The sequence below is a fragment of the Urocampus carinirostris genome, chromosome 4, assembly GCF_059441175.1.
Source record: "Urocampus carinirostris isolate Australia breed hairy pipefish chromosome 4, RoL_Ucar_1.0, whole genome shotgun sequence".
Lineage (NCBI taxonomy): Eukaryota > Metazoa > Chordata > Actinopteri > Syngnathiformes > Syngnathidae > Urocampus > Urocampus carinirostris.
In genome coordinates, this window is record NC_142352.1 from 19,702,190 (window position 1) to 19,724,116 (window position 21,927).

At 37.4% G+C, this 21,927-nt stretch overlaps 1 protein-coding gene across 1 annotated transcript in view; it reads left to right on the top strand.

The window, feature by feature from the left end:
• Positions 1 to 21,927, top strand: part of LOC148367059 (protein kinase C-binding protein NELL1-like) — a 282,893-nt gene that overhangs the window by 97,953 nt on the left and 163,013 nt on the right. Inside the window, exons 8-12 of the mRNA XM_088333852.1 lie at positions 6,194 to 6,328; positions 9,153 to 9,255; positions 13,207 to 13,280; positions 17,096 to 17,195; positions 21,658 to 21,786. Coding sequence (XP_088189978.1) covers positions 6,194 to 6,328; positions 9,153 to 9,255; positions 13,207 to 13,280; positions 17,096 to 17,195; positions 21,658 to 21,786 — 541 coding nt within the window. The remainder of the gene's footprint in view (positions 1 to 6,193; positions 6,329 to 9,152; positions 9,256 to 13,206; positions 13,281 to 17,095; positions 17,196 to 21,657; positions 21,787 to 21,927) is intronic.

Below are 21,927 nucleotides of genomic sequence, written 5' to 3' on the forward strand. Positions count from 1 at the left end.
GGAGATACAGTATACAAGGTTTACACACAAACTAGGAAGAGGAAGCAGATGTATTCTTTGGGGGTGGATGCTGGGTGACCTCTCACAGCGCCACCACACGCCAGTAGTGGCTGAAAGAAGCACAAAAGTAGTGTCCTGTACTCGGAAAAAAGGTGCACAATACAAAATCTAACTTACAGCAACGTCCGTATATTTTTCGACATCCTCCAAAAATGTTCGTATTTACCGTTTTACATAAGTCGAATGGTCGTAAGTAAGGGAGTGTCTGTATATGAAATATTATTACACAAAAGACAATTTTCTTCAGGGGTGTGCCTTATAATCCGGTGTCCCTTATAGTCCAGAAAACATGTTACATTTAGCACAAAATATAATGTTTTCTAATTTAAAATAGTAATGTTCTTAGTTCACATTTTTGGAGTACAATAATTGGCCTATAGCTGTAAACTTTGTCTATTCAGATTATTATTTATGAAAAAAATATTTTTACTAAATTGACACAAATAAATTACATTTACGCATAGTTGATGATTTTTCTCTGTTTAGATATTCTTTTTTTTATCATAAAATTAGTGTTGGTTTACTATATGTGCAATATATGTTTAATTTGACTCTTAATGGGACGTTTTAACACTATCTCAATGAACACGAGGTCAACGGATCCCCTAACCACATAGGTCGTAAAGGCAAGTACAGCCTGTTGGTGCCCATCCATCTCCATGCTGCTTTCTTGGGGGGGATTTTCCCCCACATGAGACAGATAATACTGGTTTCCATGGTTAGCAGTAGCAGGAGACACCTCCTGATTTGATTCAGCAGATTCATTATCTGGTTGGTATTGTTTATTTTCTGTAAAGCGTCATTTCGTTTTTAAGCCGGACATCAGCATTGACGGGCAGCAGCTTCAGCTTGCCCCCAAAGACATCTGGTACACATGTGAAAATGCTGATCTTGTGGCTTTTTTATTTACAGAGTGTTAAATTAGCACTGTTTTTTGATTATGTAAGTATCACATGGGATCAAAATAATGGAGACACCCGAGTGTGTTGATTAAAGAGTTCGATGGTCTCCTGTTGTTTTATTGCAATGCCAGAGTGTCTGTGTATCACGCATCGAGCACTAGAGAACCAGGCCCATTAGTTTATGACCACTGCCAGTGGCTGCTGCTCACAATATATCGTAAAGCTATTCCTCTGTGGTGTCTCGGGTGGATGCTTTGCCTTTTAAAAGAGTATCTTTTGTTTAGGGCTTCTTTTCCACTCTCACTTTCATTTAGCCACTGGAGATGTCTCAGAGGCATCTAGGATTGCTCTCTTTTTGTGTTTTCTGGCATTGCCAAGAGAAGGTCCCGAAAGAAAAGCTGTGGTGGCCTGTATGCAGCAATGCTCAGCCCAACCTGACCACAATTTATTGGGTGGCCTTCACTGTTTTGTCCAGGTTTTTATTTATTTATTTATTTATTTTAGTTTTACAGCCAAAACCTTGAACGCGTTCACTTTCTCTAGGTACCAAATTATGGAGTTAAGGACTGAAGCATCTGGTGAAACATGTCTGATGAACCTCAAAGTAATGTTTGAACCTGAAATTACAGAATTTCCTGCAGTGTAAGGAACACCAAATTATAAGACGCACCTCTTGGGATATATTTTTCATACATAAGGCATACTGGACTATAAGGCGCATGATAATAAAACCACAATAAGAGCAAGGGTTGCATAAACATAATTACGTTTGAATTCAAATAATTTATTAAAAAAAACATAAATTAATATTATGATATCTGGTTTCACCGCTAAAATAATGAATTCATTCATAAATGGTTACTGTGCTGTCCTCATTTCAAAGATCCCCTTTTTGCTAGCTAGACAGTTAGAGAGCGACGTCCCTAATAAGCAGACATATTTTCTTTACGAGATGTTTGTTCGGACAATGGCTTCAACCATTACCCATACTCAAAGCAACATACAAAAAAGTCCAATTAGCCTGCTAGCTTTACAGAAAACTTCTGAGCTAAGCCTGCATATTCTGTCATTGATGAAAATACAAGTATGTTATTTGGTACAACACTTTGCCATTAACCAAATCTTGGTTCAATTAATCACTACACGTTTCAGACTTCATACAAGTTTTGTGCTTCTGTTTCCTTTTAGCAAAACAACAATTAATCACAACAAAGCACTCAAAGAGCACTATACCTGTATATGGTATGCAAGCAGAACAGTTACCAAATGCTGTATCTATCTTTTGGTTGTTTTTTTTCCCGTTTTATAAGGCGCATTTTCAATTTTCTGGCCAATTTGAGTTTTTTTTGTTGCACTTTATAGTTCGGAAGATATGGTAAGTTACACCTGCACACACCTGAACCAACCGCATGGGGAATTTGGCGTTGATGCCTTTGACTGCAGAACGTAAACGGCGTTGTGCACTCGCACACGTAAAGCTGTTTACAGCTGCGCTGTTTTCATCTCTACTTCAAATTGTTTACGTGACGTGTTTTAGCATCATGTGACCATTCAAGGCGGCTATCAGAATGTTGGATAGCGATTATGAAGAAAAGCACATATTTATTACTGCCCTGAAATAAAATACAATTGATGGGTTCGTAAAATGTGAGCGTAACCATACTGTAGGAATGGTCCGACGTTGCAACACAGACGTCAGAAGTCATCTTTGTGTTTTCTTCATGAGTAGTTGCTACGGTAATTGTATTTACTTGTCATCAGTCCTTGTGTATTAAAGGAAACTCTAACGACCTGACATTGACTCCAATTATGCAGAAAGAGAACCTGAAAAGTTTTTGATAGATAACATCTATTGCTTTTCAATTAGGATGTATAGATGGAGTAATTGATTTTTGGGTGAAAAAATAATAAATAAATATTGTGAGTATGTTATAAAAATTATGAAGTACTTTCAGACATCCGGTTTTGCTCCTGTTATGTATTATATGAAAAATCTTGACAAAAACATTGACTAATTTCTCCTCCAGAAGGGCATCTCGAATATTGTGAGATGTCACCGCCCTGTTTTGTATCAAGAGTGTGGAAAAGAGCAGCTTGGTGTTTTCCTCTGTCCCACTCACACTTGAGGTTTTTGGCAACCGAGCACCAAGGTTATAAAAATGTTTTTCAACGCCATTCCCTTATGATCTGGTACGCCTTATATTGTGGAGAATGCAGTAAAATTGAACTAAAGGGAATCAAATGTCACCTTTAATTGTACTTTAAAGTCATCACAGGGAGAAGAACTAAGTGCTTTGACCTGTGTCAAAGAGGCATCAAAATTAAAGGACGGGCATCAATAGAATTGAGAATGAAAGACTCTTAGAACGGCACACAGTCAAACAAGGGAGCGGGGGGTTCGCTGAACGTCTTAAACTTTTTAATTTTATAGTAGCGTGCCATGCATTTCAAACCTATGCCTTCAGTGATGGTCTTTAGTGATGTGTGGTTTGTTAACAAACCAGCTTTATAAGCCGGCTGTTGGAATTGAACAACAGGAGCCCACCACCACCAATTAAGGACTTGTTCCTTTCAAGACGCCTTTTTTCTCTTGTTATGTGTCAAGATTCATGTTTTTTTCAGGGATTCTGTGTCTTCGACTTTAGATGTGTTGAATATAAGAGATGGTTCTATTTGTTTTGTATTTCATCTTTTTTTGGTACATCTATAAATATTTTAATATGTTTCCTGTGTTTTTAGAGACAATGTGTTTTACACAACACATGTAAAGTTAATTTTTGTGTTTCAGTTTATTAATGATTGCGCTGCAATATTCTAATTGACATTTTGTTGTGTGTTTTTCAGAGATTCTGAGTTGCTTGACATTAAAGTTGCTTAGTACCCTTTCGCTAAAAAAATTAACACCATCACATAAGTCGGGTAATTTTTACTCAATATTATATACCCCCAAAACACTACTTGTCATAGAAAATGGATCAAAATGTAAAATCACATGATGAATTAGAGTGGTTTTCTTTGTTTTGATTGTATATGAATAGAAAATCTAAATAGGGAAACACTGGAACAACATAAAAAATGTTCCAAAATTGTTGAAAACTTCGTGATTCTGGAACAACAAAAAACTAGAAACATGGTTTTTGATCCACCCATTCTTATGACACGAGACTACATTTTATGTAGTAAGTAAAAATGACCATTTGACTAAAATATGGTTTCCCTTATAATCGGGGATTGTAGAGGGACAGGCAATAAACATAAACATAGAGGTAACCGATTCTTAGTTGGCAATGGGCCTGGTGGTTGGTGGACTAGAATCACAGTAACTTTTTCCCCCCATGATGACCACGATATGTTTTTAAACCATCAACATATTTATCTGGTTTCAGAATTTAGTCAATGTCACTGTAGCTGTCATAAAGCTTCTACTTGATCAACTTCTTCATCACTAATTTCCTTGAACAGAATCGCTAGTTGCTTTGAGGTCATAGACTTTACCGGCTTTTTTTTTTTTTTTACACATTTTTTACGGATTCATGCTAGGACTTCACCTGCTAGATATCTTGTTTAGAGCTCTTTACTGAAAGGAATAATGTGCAGTTATATGTAAATTTAGGCTAAAAAAAAAGATAATATGTAATCACCTAACAATTTAAGTTTAGAAAAACAAACTTACCTTTGTGTTAATCACTCCCTGAGTTGCCAGAGACACTGATTTTGTGACAGAATGACAGTAGGAGTTGAAAAATGACCGTACATATTATGATTCTGAATGCTCGCACCGTTGACATGAGGCAAAATGGACTGATTTTATTCACTAAGACTATTCCCGGGTGAAATCCAAACAAAACATACTTAACCCTATTTTGCCATTACCCGTAAAAATCACCTGAAATCATCCCTGTAGGAAAAAATGGGCATCAGGTTAGGAAAAAACCCAAAACTTTAAAAATGCCAAAAAGATTGATGAAGCTACCAAGGGACCCATGACAATCAGAAAATGTAAATGTTGCAAATCATGTAAATGTGTTTGCTTGGGTGAAAAAAAAAAGCCAGTGATATTGCTCTAGAGTTATTATTAAAAGGTTCAATGTTTAAATCTGGTAAAACATCACTGTAGAGTGAAAAAAAATCTCATATAATTTAGTCAAATAATAGAAGTTAAACTTTGGTGCATTACGGCTCACCAAATTGAAATACGATTGGCTTAACAAATAGCTTTATTGAAACCTGATGCTGTGGCACTTCTTTTTCTTTCCTAATGACAGGTGTTTGGAAAAAAAACGGAAATGAGAGTTGAAGAGTTAAGCTGCTCGCGCCGTCTTTATTTTTGATGGGGTTTGTTACTGATGATTTGATGGGCAATAAATAAGGACAAGACTTTTTTTCTTCCACATGTTCGTTAAACACCCAGGTTGTGATACTGGTAACAGAGTTCTGTTGAGGTATTTAAAATGGAATATTCCAGGCACAAGTGAGGAACAGGTCAAAGCTGTGTGCGCAGTAAAAATGGCTGTCAATTACCGTATCTTCAGGACTATAAGGCGTACCTAAAAACCCCAAATTGGCCAGAAATTTGAAAGTGAGCCTTCTAATTTGGTGCACCTTATACACCGGGAATTACCGGATACAATTGGAAATCCATAGTTAGAAATAAATGATACTGCCTTTGAGAAACAGAGGGGTCTTCAAGAGCCCTTCCGTCCTCTTTTGTTGGTGCTTTGGACAGTAATTGTCAGTTAGTATGAAACGGAAAGTGATTACTTGATTGAAGAGCTAACAGGAATGTATTCTACTTTGTTTTTACTTTTGTTTTTAGTTTCATGGTGACATTACAAGAGTAATGGTTGAGGCCATTGTCTGGATAAACGGAAACTAGAGAAAATAAGTTTTTTTTTTCAGGATATCATTCACTAGCTTTCTGGCTGGCAAAAAAAGGGGATACTTTGCAGTGAGGACAGCACAGTAACCAATTATGAACGAATGAATGCATTGTGGTGGGGGTTATATATATTATCTGAATAATGTTGGCAAAAAGATGGAAGTGCCTGAGAAATGTATGCACTTCAATGTTTTATATTTAGAGTGCATATGTCGTGGAAAAGAGGGTCCCGCAATTTTCCAATGACTAATTGGATGAAGAAATAATAGACTGAAATACTTAAGAGGTTGTGAACGGAGAAAACAAACAATATATGCATTGACACATTTCAATATTCGGACATCATCCTTAGTTGAATTACGCCGAGTCCAGGCTGACCCAGCTTGAGGGATGTCACTGTGAGAAGACCTGCAATGTCAACGGCTTAGTCTACAGGGATAAGGAGATGTGGGCGGAGCCGGAAAATTGCAGGAACTGTGCATGTAAGGTGAGTGTTATCTTGGCCGACCTAATTATGAAATCCTTTGTCCATATTTTACACAATGCACAATGAAGTATTGTCAAGAATGCAACACGAGAATATCATTATACAGAAGCACTTTGAAGGCAGCACGGCGACGCAGTGGTTAGCGCATGTACGGCACAGTTCATGTCTTGGGAACTTCCTGCGTGGGTTCAAATCCAGCTCCAGACTTCCTGTGCGGAGTTTGTATGTTCTCCCCGTGCTTGCGTGGGTTTCCTCCAGGCACTCTGGTTTCCTCCCTCATTCCAAAAACATGCATTTCAGGTGAATTGGCCGGTCCAAATTGTCCCTAGGTGTGAATGAGCGAGTGAGTTGTCTGTCCCCGTGTGCCCTGCGATTGGCTGGCAACCAGTTCAGGGTGTCCCTTGCCCACTGCCCGATGATTGCTGGGATGGGCTCCAGCACCCCCGCGACCCTACTGAGGATAAGCGGTGTCGCTGATGAGATGAGAAGCACTTTGTAAAACGTCGACCAATAGCAAACAGGCATCTTTGAGACGTAACTCGCCAAACGCACAACCTTAAAAGAAGGAAAATAATAATTTCATATTGTTTGTAGCGAAATTGGGTGGTTAGTAATTTCTTTTAACAAATAATTAACCATTTAAACTCCTGAGGCGGGGTTATTCTTGTAAACTCACCTCGCCTTTTTGGAGCATCACACGTTTTTTAAGTAAATTTCATCAGTAAAACAGATTGGAAAAATCTTTTAGTTAATCTGAAGAATTGACTACACAACAAATAAAAGGGAATTCTTGTCTCTGTTTTTTAAATTTCAACATACTTTATTCAAGATTTAATCACGTTTCTTTACTGGTCATCTACCTAAAAATCTTGAAAAAAACACAAAAACTAAATGAAAATAAGAACATGAAAGAATCATGGATCATTAGGATAGAAATACAGTTCAGTTTGCTCAAATTCTACCATTGCAAACTTTGGTTTTAGTGCAATGATGTGGTGATGGTGGTGGCCTGTCTGCAGTCCTCAATTCCAGAGGCCCAGGATCACTGGTTGGAGTGTGTTGAAGCCGAAGTTGTCTTTGTCAGTTTAGAACTTTGAGGTCTCTGGTGGAATCGCACTTGCTCCAAATGGACACTTGTGGAAACGCCTAGGCCAGGAGTGGCCAACCCTGTCCTCGAGAAGCAGCATGTCCTGCATGTTTTTGGAGTTTCTCTACTCCAATATAGATCATTACAATCACCTTGCTTATTATCAAGCTCCCACACAGCTTGCTAATAAGCTAAATATTTGCATCACCTGAGTTTGAGAAGGGAGACCTCCTACACATGCAGGACACTCCTGGCCTAGGCATACCTAGAGAAAAATGTGTGAAACGCTATCATTTAACCTTTCAGATTGTGATCAACTTCGACCTGGGACCAGGTAAGGCTATTGTCCCAGCTGTTTTCTGCTTTCCATCCAAGATGCCTTTACAAGACTCATCTGTAGGCATGTGATTGCAAAAAAAAATGTCAAAAACTAAAGAACTTTAATTGCTGTGTGTTGCAACTTAGATTACTTAATGTTAATAGCACTTGCAGTAATTATTTTAGTACGACGGAGTATGACCTTTTTAAAAGAGACCAAAACCATCCAGATTGTCCAAACGGTTCAACAGCATTCAATTTACTTTCGGTACAGCTTGGATAGGGATTTCAGGTTAATTTCTAACCAAAGCTTCAAAGTTTTAACCCTTAACTGTATCACTTAAAGTTTTAACTCTTGGCCTAAAGTGTTAAACTTTTAAATGAGGCTTAGATTAAATATAAAGGTTTGAACTCTAGTGTTCAAGTTGATTTAACTAAAGCTTTAAACCTTTAATTACTAAACCGTAAATGAGATATAGATCATACCTAAAGCTTAAACTCTCGTGTTAAAGCTGCTCCAACTAAAACTTTAAAGCTTTGACATTTAGTTGAGCTGATTCAACTCCAAAGGCCAAGCTTTAAATATAATCTAAACTTTTTTAAGTGTTAAAGCTTTTAGGGTTTAAAGCCAAAATACAAACATTTATTCAGAGCAACTTTGAATCCAGAGTTTTTAAGTTATAGTAAAGCATTTTTAAGTTTTTAACAAAAAGTTACAGCTTTAAATTTATTACGGTTTACGTGATAACATTTAAGAGTTAAAGATTAAGTTAAACCCACTTCAACATGAGTTAAAACTTCTACATTTAATCTAAACCTTATTTAAGGCTTCAACAAACTTTAACCTAAGAGTTAAATCGTTAAGTGGTAAAATTAAACAATTAAAAGCTTAAGATTTAGTTATAAAACTAAGATCTAAACCTTGTATAACGCTTTAAACCTTATTAATTCAAAAGCTCTAAAGATTTTAAGGTTTAGATATATAATTTAGGAGTTAGGGCTTTGAACATTTTAGAGAGCACCTTCAGAAGTAAAAATTTTAAGTTAACTGTAAAGCATATGTAAAGTCTAGAGTAAAACTTACACATTTGATTTAAACCTTGTGTAAAGCTCAAAGACAGTGTCAAAGCTCCAAGTGATAACATTAAAGAGTTAAATATTTAACTCCTTAACTCTCAGCTTACATAAAACCCAAAGCTAGTTTGGGTAAGGTTTTAAAGAATCAGCTCTACTAAATAAATACACTTAAATACAAGAGTTAAATACTTGATTTAACTTGTGATTCTTGTTTATTGTTTTTTTTTCCCCTTCATGTGAAACCAATGTATACTATTCACTCTATGCGGTACTGAATAAATGGTATTCCCGTTAAACATGAAAAATTAATATTTAGGTTTATTTTTATATCTTCATCAACAGAATGGAGTCGTAGAGTGCCGCAGGATCTTCTGTCCACCTGCCAATTGCTCGGAGGACTCATTGCCAGTGCATATGGAAGGGACTTGTTGTAAGAAATGCAGACGTAAGTACATATCACAAAAATACTTCAGTTGGGGCCAATTACATACCACTTTAGCATGAGGGCAAGGGAAGCTATTATTTGAGACTTGAAATTTAGATGGCATTGACAGTCCATTTTTGTTAAAAAAAATGATTGTTACATGACTCATACCAACTTCTAATGCCGACCTGGTTTCCGTTTGTCGCTACTATAGCGAAACATGAACGTTTTTGAATTGTAGTTTGCATTTTGAACTTCTTTCGAAAAATGAGTGCTAAAATCATGTTGGCACAGGCATGTCAAATATACAGTCAGTAATCCAGTTTGTAGGATGATTTAATCCAGCCCGCCGAAAATGTCTATATATGTAAAAAAAACAAAACAAAGCAAATGTCTAGCTCAGGGGTTGGGAAACTTTTGGACCCAAAGAGCCACAATAGGTTTTTTTTTTTTTTTTTAATTGAGACATCGAGGACAGTGCCAATGGACTGGCAGCCTGGTGGTGGTTCCCCTCTTTAAGAAGGGGGGGCGGAGAGTGTGTTCCAACTACAGGGGAATCACACTTCTCGGCCTCCCTGGTATGGTCTATTCAGGGGTACTAGAGAGGAGGGTCCGCCAGGAGGTCGAATGTCGGATTCAGGAGGAACAGTGTGGTTTTTGTCCTGGCCGTGTAACACTGGACCAGCTCTACACACTCTGCAGGGTCTTTGAGGGTGCATGGGAGATTACCTGTCTGGTCTACATGTGTTTTGTGGACTTGGAGAAGGCATTACACCGTGTTCCTCGGGAGGCCCTGTGGGGGGTGCTTCGGGAGTATGGGGAACTCCCGAAGCGCCCCCCTGTATGCCCGGTGCCAGAGTCTGGTCCGCATTGCCGGCAGTAAGTCAGATTTGTTCCCGGTGAGGGTTGGACTCTGCCAGGGCTGCGCTTTGTCACCGATTCTGTTCATAACTTTTATGGACAGAATTTTTAGGTGCAGCCTTGGTGGGGATGGAGTCCGGTTTGGGGGCCTCAGCATTGCGTCACTGCTTTTTGCAGATCACGTGGTGCTGTTGGCTTCCTCAGGCCGTGATCTTCAACTCTCGCTGGCGCGATTCGCAGCCGACTGTGAAGCGGCCGGGATGAGGATCAGCACCTCCAAGTCCGAGACCACGGTACTCAGTCGGAAAAGGGTGGCCTGCTCCCTCCGGGTTGCCCCAAGTGGAGGAGTTCAAGTATTTTGGGGTTTTGTTCACGAGTGAGGGTAGGATGGAAGATAATGGATGGATGGATGGATGGATGGATGGAATTGAGACAGCCGTACCATATATTTTAAGTCAAATTACAGCAAAAACGCCAAACTCGTTCTCCAGACCAAATCACATTTTCTGTGTGATATGAGATGATTTGACAAAATGTAATATGTAAGAATAATGCCAGAGCCTGTGTCCCATATCAACAAATATAACACTTCAAACTTGTCTCCATCCCGCAATTACTTCAAAGATCGTGTAGGCTTATTTTGACCTTCATTTTTTTAAATAAATAATGATTTCAAAACAAGGTGCAAGCAGAAGTCTCTTGTATAAATGTCACAAAATACTGCAAAGATACCAACGTATTTATCTTCGGTGTATACGCCGCTGGGCAGATGTGTGATTTTTAAAAAGCATCGCCCACCGCGACTGCTGCTTCGCGGGCCTTTTTGCCATATTTAATTTTATTTTGTGGATTTTCATTAAAATGGTCTCAACAGTGAACCTCAATTGTTTGACGAGCTTCCATATACAGGATTCCTTAGTGACGTACGGCCAAAACGGGGGCTGTTGGAGTGACACCTTGACTGTAAACTGTAGTGAGGAGTATGCCTTTTATATATTGGACCGAACCATTCCAGATATTTGCAGTACATAAGCTATGCTAACAGTAGAATTGACTCCACACTTGTCAGATTTTGAACGTTGTAGGTCGAATTTCCGCGAGTACAATTTTATCTCTGAGTCATATGTTCTTATCTAATAGCCATAAATGGCTCACGAGCCATGGGCTTCGAACCCTTGGTCTAGCTCATCCATCCATTCATCCATTATCTGCACAGCTTATCCTCTCTAGGGTCGCGGGGACGCCGGAGCCCATCCCAGGTATTTTCGGGCAGTGGGCAGGGGGATAATTTGAACTGCTTGACAGCCACTCAAAAAGTACACAGACAGACAACTATTCATACGCACACTGATACCTAGGGACAATTTTGAAGTCACCTATTAACCTGTTGTTCATGTTATTGGAATGTGAGAGAAAACCCACATTGGCACAGTGAGAACATGCAATCTCCACACAGGAAGGCTGGATTTTGACTCATTACCTTAGAACTGTTCCGCAGACACTCTAACCACTCAGCCGCCGATGCCATTAGTTACTAGGCAGATGGAGATTTACTTTGCACACAAGACAGCAATTTCAGAGATGCTTCAGCGATTGTGATTACCCGACAATTGATGATAGCACTAGCGTTTTGCGGCGTATTTTCACAATGTAACGGTGTCATCAAAGGTTTTCTGCGTATATGTCTGTGAGAAGTAATGCTCATTAAAGAAGACAGCACACCAATGCAAAAGATACCATGGAAAAGTACTGTCGCAGTTGCAACATCAGCGCTAAGAAATGTGGTACCAGTCCTCAAAATCAAAATGTCGTTTTTTTTCTGTGGCAATGCTTGCAGATAGTATCAGCTGTATGTAGGGTTAGAGATGGGCATGCACAGAGGCACAGTTCGATGGTGGTGCGTGGAATAAACACAATGTTTTGCATAGCGCACCTACGCACATACTCGTGTGTACTACGTCCGACTTACAACAACAATACACACGTGGTGCACCTCATTATAGGGCACACTAATTTCAAATAATTTAAAATAAAATCTAATATTTGTATGTGCGCCTTATATTTATAAAAATACATACATATTTTCTGTTATGAACTCTTTTTCTTGTTTTTATTTTTATTCTGTATATTTTTATTGTTTTACCTACGCTTCTAAACTAGTGGGTTTTGTTTGGTCTGTCTTGAGGACCCACCATTGCACTCTAATTACAAGCCATGACCCAAATCAAAGAAAAAAAACCTTTTCAAACTTAATGAATGAAAGGATTGTGCAGTTCAAACTACAGATAGTATATAGTATGTTCATCTTTTTCAAAAAAAACGGCCGAATGACCAGCAAAACTATGACCTTTTTAATTATTGTATATACCTATATGTAAGCCTGCATCACATAAAACTGCCTTAAAATGACCAGACACTTGATTGTTTTTGTCACTATTTCCCACTTTTCCCCTTATCACTAACTTTGTTGGGAGCCATTGAATGGGCAAAAAAGGAAATAAAACAAATGAAATTGCAATAAAATGAGATATGGTTCCGCTCAAACGCAATCAGGATGGCAACGTTTGACTGATCAGTTATTTTTGACCTAGCATATTTGGCCAGGGCAAAGGCCTGCGACCCACTATAAAGAGTTATCGGTCCGACCTACCATTTGAGAAACACTGTTCCAAACGGATTCCCAAAAACGAAAATGGTGAAGAAATTCAAGTTTGAAATAACAGATATCAAGGAATTAAACTATTTTTAGTGATCCATGCCTGAAGCAAGCACAGGCAAACAAGAGTTGAGAGCTCCGGGAGAGCAGGACTTCACATGATAAGTTTTATCTGTATTTATATTATTCTTTGTTGCCAGAGGTGTATATTGATTGATTTTTTTTTTCTTCATTGTATTCTTAACACACTACTACATTCTCCTCGCTAACCTAAGATAACTGGTTTTACCGGCTGAATTATTTAGATCCTTGGAAACCATGTCTGCATGCAATCACATACTGTCCGTTGGTATTTTAAGTAATTCAATTCCCAATTAATGTATTCTTTTCAATCGACAATATACATGTGAAAGTTGACTGTAACCTTTTTGTGAATAAATACCTTTTTTTCACAGCAAAATGTCATTATATGGGAAAGGTGTATTCCGAGGGTCAACGCTTCTTATCACGGAACTGCAGGGAATGCAAGGTAGAGTATCCTTTTTTTAAATTGACCATATCTATTCATGCATGAATAATTTTTGATAAAAATCGGTACCAAATATTTTTTTCACTTCTCCTGAGCTCAAACTATGCATTGTTCAATATGTGCGGCGATAGTTTAAATAATTTATTTACGACGGATACTATGAACACAATACCAATATTTTGAATGTATTATAGGTCCGATTAATCAGCAAATACACCAAAGAGTGTTTTTTTTGTTTTTATTTATATCTTTCAGGACAACTTTCTGTTTTCTCCTTTTTTTAACGTTTGTCTCTGGTACCATGAATACTGTAATCATGAGATAAAATTGAATGCCTCTTCATTCGGCATTTATAACACTAGTGGATAAGTAGTTAGGATTCAGTGCTTTTACCACCGTGACCTGGGTTCGATTCCCTTTGCCTCCAATATTTTGCGATTTGATTAGCGATAGTTTTCGATTGATTCATCTTTGCACAAAAACAGTGATATACTAATGTAAAACCTTATTTATAATGCGCACCCAAACTTTGAGTTCTTTTTCAGCTAAAAATTAGCTCATGTACGTTTTTTAAATGACTGTTTTAGCCAACAGGCTCACAAGTCTTTATTAATTTGACTTTCATTGGACTCAATCTGTTTCTCTTTTGTTTCTCCAAAGCTCAGAAAGCCAGGTAATTACAAAAAACTCATTAATGCAGAAATACAAAGGAGCTCATTAGGACTGCTTTTTATATTGTCGCACGGATTATAATTAAAGACATTCTTCATGTTAAGCGGAGTTCAGAGGTGAGCGTTATTTACATGAAAGTTTAATTGGGGAGATGCATTTTTTATTACAACACTTGTGTCCATTTGTTTAGTAAAAGCTAACTATGAAAACTTAACACTTGAAAGTGCTAAATGAAAAAAAAAAGTCAAATTACACACCAACTATTGTGAATGTTAAATCCAAAAAGTTAAGAAAACATAAACATCCATTATTTTACTAAGCTAGCAGTGAAGGAGTACATTTGTAATATTTGATTGTAATTTCCATTATTTTTTGATGAGGTGACATAGAAACGGCTTCAAATATTTTATTTTATTATTGAAAGAATGACAAATTAATCGTGTTAGGTTGTTAGCAAAATAATAATAATAATTATCGCCTACGTAATAACAATATAAAATAATAATGTAATAATTGATTAAGATATTTTCTGGCAAAACTATTTCATCTCATGTAATAAACTGTGTTGTTTAAAGTGCAGTTGGGAAATCTAAATACACACACACACACACACACATATATACACATATATATATATATATATATATATATATACAAAACTCAATTCCAATGAAGTTGGGAAAGTGTGTTAATTGCAAATAAAAATTGATCCAAGTAAATTGCAAATTCTTTTCAACCCATATTTAAATGAATGCACAGCAAAGACAACATATTTATTGTCTTCACTCATAAACTTTATTGTTTTGGGAGAAAATCATCAACTCTGTAATTTGATGACAGCAACACGTGCCAAAATAGTTGGGACAGGTGTCAATAACTACTCAGAAAGTGGATGAATGGAAATCAACCAACTATTTGCAGGTGAACAGATGAATTAGCAACAGGTGAGAGTTGTTACTGGGTATAAAAAAGGGAGACCCGAACAAGCTAAGTCATTCACATGCAAGGATGGGGCGAGGTTCACCTCTTTGTGAACAACTGCGTGAGCAAATTGTTGAACAGTTTAAAAACAACATTCCTCAAAGTACAATTGCAAGGAATTTAGGGATATCATCATCTACAGTCCATAATATTGTGAAAAGGTTCAGGGAATCTGGAGAAATCACTGTGCGTAAACGGCATGGCCGTAAACCATTATTGAATGCCCGTGACCTCCGAGCCCTCAAGCGGTACTGCATTAAGAACCGACATCAATGTGTAAAGGACATCACCACATGGGCTCAGGAACACTTTGGAAAACCACTGTCAGTCAATACAGTTCGACGCTATATCCGTAAGTGTGGGTTAAAACTTTATGTTGCAAAGCGTAAGCCATTCATCAACAACATCCAGAAACGCCGCAGGGTTCTCTGGGCCCGAGCCCATCTAAAATGGACTGATACAAAGTGGAAAAGTGTTCTGTGGTCTGATGAGTCAGTTTTCCAAATTGTGTTTGGAAATTGTGGACGTCGTGTCCTCCGGTCCAAAGAAGAACAGAACCACCCAGACTGTTATGCACGCAAAGTGCAAAAGCCAGCATCTGTGATGGTATGGGGGTGCATGAGTGGCCAAGGAATGGGTAACCTGCACATCTGTGAAGGCACCATTAATGCAGAAAAGTACATTCAGGTTTTGGAACAAAGTATGTTGCCATCCAAACAGAATCTTTACCATGGGCGCCCTTGCTTCTTCCAGCAGGATAATGCCAAGCCACACACTGCACGTCTCACGACAGCGTGGCTTCGTAGTAAGAGGGTGCGGGTGCTTGACTGGCCTGCCTGCAGTCCTGACCTGTCTCCCATTGAAAATGTGTGGCGCATTATAAAGCGCAGAATAAGACAAAGGAGACCCCGGACTGTTGAACAGCTGAAGCTGTACATAAAGCAAGAATGGGAAAGGATTCCACTATCAACGATTCAACAACTAGTCTCCTCACTTCCTAAACGTTTATTGAGTGTTATTAAAAGGAAAGGTGATGTAACACAATGGTGAAGAAGCCCCTTTCCCAACTACTTTGGCACTTGTTGCAATTATAAAATTCTAAGTTTATCATTATTTGCTTATGGAAATAAAGTTTATGAGTTTGAACATGGATAATCTTGTCTTTGTGGTGTATTCATTTAAATATGGGTTAGAAAAGGTTTGCAAGTCATTCTATTCTAATTTTACTGACATTTTAAACTTTTTCCCAACTTCAATGGAATTGACTTTTGTATATATATATATATATATATATATATATATATATATATATAAATTCTAGTCTGCAAGTAGTTTAATGTTCATATGAAAAGGGCATGGCTTAATAATAGCCATAATAACATCAATAATAAAAATATAAAACATTACCAATTATAAGGTCATGAGATCAAAACTTCCTGTGTGGAGTTTGCATGTTCTCCCCGTGCTTGCATGTGTTTCCTCCGGGCACTCCGATTTCCTCCCACATTCCCAAAAACATGCATGTCAGGTTAATTGGCTGTGTTGTCCGTCTCTGTGTGCCCTGCGACTGGCTGGCAACCAGTCGAGGGTGTCCCCCTGCCTATTGCTCGAAGATAGCTGGGATGGGCTCCAGCACCCCCGTGACCCTACTGAGGATAAGCAGTACAGATAATGAATGAATGGATGAATACAAATATTAATATTAGTAAAAATATAAATATTAATGAATATAGAAAATAATATTTTAATTACATTTTGTACTTTAAAATAATTAATCATGATTTAAATAATGACAATGCAAATACTAAAAATAAAATTATTTCTACTCAAAATGAAAAAATAAAACTATGGAAAAATAGGCCATCCGTGAGCTCAAATTATTCATTTTTAAAACAAAATGTGTTTGAAAATCAACAAGAATTGTGCTCATAAACTGTGAGTTAATTGAAACTGCATCAACTACTCTCCTTTCATTTTTTTGGCAACTTTTAAAGCTGTTTATGTTTTAGATTATAAAGATCCAAACCAGGGTAAGAAGTTGTAACTTAGCATTTGTTTAACAATACATGCTCAACCTTATCTGCAAACTTTGTATCTGAACCAATGTGCGATTACATTGTTCCTGACAAACAAATAAAAATAAAAATAAACTGTCTTTGCAGCATGGTCTGATGGTGAGAGTCACAGAAACGTGTCCAGAGCTCAACTGTTCTGTCAGCGAACAGATATTAAGAGACGGGAGATGCTGCAATGTTTGTCGAGGTACGTTTGGCTCCAAAAACACATCACACACTTTTTCAGCATGCAAGATACTTAGAAAATAACCAATTGAAATGATCGATCTACAGCCACAAAAATGAAGATTCAAGGGCAGTCTTACGTTAAAAAAAAGGCATCCTAATTCGAGGAATTGAATACTAACAATATTTCTCCATGCTTGCTTAAACAAATCAAATATGTTTAATCAAAATAAAAAATTATAATAAAATCGTAAAAACCATGCCTCAAGTTTTTCAAAGTTTTTGTCCAATGATGCTCTTGCAAGAATTAAGTATCACTCTCCTGCAATAGAGCAGTTCAATAAATTGGAAATCATTAAATACCCTGTAATCAAATAAGGCAAATACTTTCATTTGTAGGTAATAATCTAAACTCCATCATATACCTAAATACCAGTATATTTAACAGTTTTTCTTTATTGATTTGTAAGTCATATTGATATACTCCAACATCATACATTTTACTATATATTGATTATTGCAAATATTACATTTTATTTGGATTCTCAATCATTAAACACATATCACATTATTAGCCAAAATTAATAACAATTGTAATACACTAAACCCAACATTTATAACATTTGGTGTTCTCCAATTTGCTACTATTGTTAAGAAACATTGATGTATTTGCTAAATAGCTGCATTCTACTGCTAAAAAATACACTGCACTCAATACTTTCCTGCTACCTCAGTAATAGACCGGTAGATCTCGATCTACGTAATGAGCACCCCTGATTTAGGGCACTGCTCACTGACCATTTTAGTTAGAATGTTATTAATATGTTGTTAGTATGTTATTACTGTGTTTTTACAAGGGTGTAATTATTAGAAGTTATTGACCCCTGATTTAAAGGCATATTTAGAGTAAACAAAAATACTAAGACTGACTGTCGAGAGCAAGGTAAAAAAATGAAGCATCAAGAAAGGTAGCACGAAAGCTGTTAATGCTCGCGGATTAACATGAGCACCAAAACAAAATATTCTGGCATTAAAATTCAATGAAGGCACCTGGAGAGGAATTTTTGTGTGCTGAATCACAGATTAAAGTGGGACTTGTACTTTAATTTTAAATCTTTGGCGTGACCCTGGCTTGTGCATTACGATTTGTCAGGCTGTGATTGATTATGTGTAAACATTACATTAGATTTGGTTTCATATTATTACAGGCTGTGTCTCATCTTGCCTGGATTAGTATTATTGTTTCCTGGAAGAAAAATAAAATGTTGAGGTGGAGAGAAATGTTAGGTTTGCAATGGTTGTGTTCGTATTTTTATTTTCCGATTACTCATGGACGTATACGAGTTGCCTGATGGGATTTATTGTGTGCACGTGCAGTTTCCCTCATTTGGTACGGACGCTGCCCTACTTACAAACGAAACTGTCGTTCGTAAGTTGAATTTGTTCGTGAGCTACTTCATGCTGTTTTGTATTTTTAAGATTTATATATGTATGTTTAAGGCTTGCATAAGTATGGTATTGTACTAAAAAAATAAACATTTTGTAAAATAATATGCTCTTTAAAGATAAATAAAGTTAAGTTTAACTTACTTGTGGAAGATGGGCTACAAGAATAAGGCTACTTCCTCCTCCGTGGTAAAAAGTGGGCGAAAAAAAGCGTTACGACAATTTTCTCGACCGCATCTAACTTTCTTATTCCACTTTCATTTCAAAAGAAACGGCATGGCTCTTCTTTTCACTTTTCATCAACCATATTGAATGAATGCACACGATAATAGAGATACAGTACACGTAGTATGTTTACACACGAGCTAGGAAGTAGAAGCCGGATTTCTTCTTCAAGGTGGATACTGTGTGACCTCTCACAGCGCCACTCGGCGGAAAGAAGCACAACAGCACTGTCCTCTACTCGGAAAAATGTGCACACAATAGAAATTCTAACTTTCAGCAATGTCCGGATATTTTTTGACATCCCGAAAAAAATGTTCATATCTACGGTTTTTGTAAGTCTAATGGTCGTAAGTAGGAAAGCATCTGTATTTTCTAATGCCCCAAAGCACTGTAGAACTTGTAGTACAGGACACACAAATTTCGGTTTACTGTCAACAAAAAGCCCTTATGTGTATTTACTCTTTTTATAAGCCTACATAACATGCAAGAAACCCCCTATAAACATCATTAAAATGGCAACATACCAAAATAAATACATATCCAAATTATTACTGAAACTTGTACCGAAACAAAAATATTGTTTAAATGTCTAACTAATAAATACTAAGCTACCATAAAGTACCACATGTCATATCCCTTCAACAGTTTTTAAACTGATTTTACATGTTGGTTTCAATGACACGTTCCACGAATCTTAGGTGACAAAGTGTGATTTTATCAGACTCTCTCGGTTGCTCCGCAGCTGCGGCAAAACTGTTTTTATCTTGGCCCGTCCCCGTCTTCTCAAGCGGATCGCGGCGTTGTAACAGACTTTTCGGCCGCAGCACCTGGCAGTGTTTTAGCGCCCTGACTTATGACATTGGTTTTATTAATAAGTGTGACCTGTTTTAGAATCAGCCATCAGTTTACATACAGGACAGGGTTCATACTGGCACCCTTGGTGTGCTGGTGGTCAATGTGGAAACTTTTGTACACAGTGCATGGAGAAACTGACTGTCTGCAGGCCATAACCCCAGCTACTCCTGTAGACAGGCAACTCCGGCACGATATGTGGATATTCAGACTATCACTGGCAGAAATGATCCATCACCGCACATATATGAATGAGGTTTTAACAGAAACAATCTCATACACATCAAGCCATCGCTTCCTCCACTTTATGACATAAACTAAGCTGTGTTGAACATGGGCTCCCTTTTAAGTGAAACTTTTGTCATTAACACTTTGTGTCAGGTTGAACCCAACACTTGTAACAAAAACCTGCATACAAAAGAAGACACAGAGAATTGTGTATGGTTTTCTTGCAAGGAAAGTGAACGGAAAACTGCTTTGGTTACAGTCCTCCAACTCACTTCAAAGCAGTCTTCCCTCTCCTGGCCTTTTATTTAGAAAAAGAATGCCCTGGTTACAATGTGATTTCAATACTAAGGGTTTAGGGGTTGGTTGAAGGTTGAATTTCCAGTTGAAACCAGTTTTTGTACAACAACTTGTTATTTGAAATGTGACTGATTAACTCTCTTTACGCTATACTCAGGAAAAGATCCTTAGCCTTCGGGTCAAATCTGTGACGTATTCACACCATTAGTTCTCTCTAGTGCAGTGGAAAACTTTTGCTTGTGAGAACATCCTATTTTGTAAGCACAATATTTCAAGCAAACATATAACACTCATAAATTATAGTAAAGTTGAATAACTTATGTACATTATTACACTTTGATTTCAGATATTTGCATGGAAGGGATTATTTTAACAGAAACATGGCTTGGTACGGGTGGCCCGTTCGGCCTGCCCACCAAATTTGAGCTTTTTAATTTCGACAGGGGAATGAAGAGGAGGAGGCGGTACTGCATCCATTTTTAAAACCTTTTTAAAAACAAAGAAGTCACTTTTAACGCCGACACATCTTTAGAGCACCACACATTTTTTTGTCTGGCTGTCGGACCATTTTTTGCATAACCCCTAAAAAACACTCAACATCTTTCATTAGTGAATTTGCAGAATTGTTGTCAAGTTTGCACTCAACCAATATTAAATTTTTTAGACCATTAAAACTACCTATATTTTAAACAGCAAGTCACACAGACATACTCATGATCTCATAGTTGCGTATGGCTTGAGGTCGAGTGTGTCCTCTGTTGTCGATCTGGCTGTAACAGTACCAATTGCTGTGAAACATCAGTACATTTAATCACCAAGTGGCCCCTGTAAGACCAGTGAGGAAACTATCCCTCACTCCTAAAGTGGCTGCAAATGTTATCGAGTTTACCCTGCTATTTTGCATAGCTCCACAGGTTATCAAAACTATAACTAGTAAAAAACCTCCATGGAGAAACAGTTCGATCAAAAATCACAAAAGACAATGCAGGATTGCTGAGAGAAGGAGAAAAAAATGACTATCCAGTACACTGGAAAAATAACCCCACATTTCTTTTCTCCACCTTCAAACTTTTAAAGCTGATTTGATAGAATAGAATAGAATAGAATAGAATATACATTTATGATCATTTTTACAAAATGGGATGGACATGTTGTGACATCGGACGTGGCACTCCAGTTACACATTTAAAAAGATAAAAAGATAATTTACACAATATTTACACAAGAAAGCGTGGGCACGTAGAGTCAGAAGATATTTACATTGAGGCCATGTTGGACAAAAATTTTTTATCAGTCATCAGTTCCATACAAAACAATGGTGGGAATTTCCTACGTAACATTCTTTACAGGGTTGTTGTTTTTTTACTGACTCAAAAGGACATTTATTTTTTATTTTTTATTTTTTATGTGTATCTTTGTGCTGTTTTATGTTCCAGGTTATGATTTCTGCGCAGAAGGGGTCATTTGTGGAGAAAACTCTCTGTGTAAAAACAGAGATAGTAAAGCTGAGTGTCAATGTAAGAGTGGTTATGCCTCCATTCACGGGGATTCGACTTACTGTGAAGGTAAGGATGCTTTATTTTTTAACTACGGTTCACCTCCGGGAGTCACTCTTGCTGACTAAGCGAATTTGGCATTTCAACCTTTGCTTGTTTTCACAAAATGAGAATCTACTTATTCCTTTAAAAGGATACCCACATTCTAAA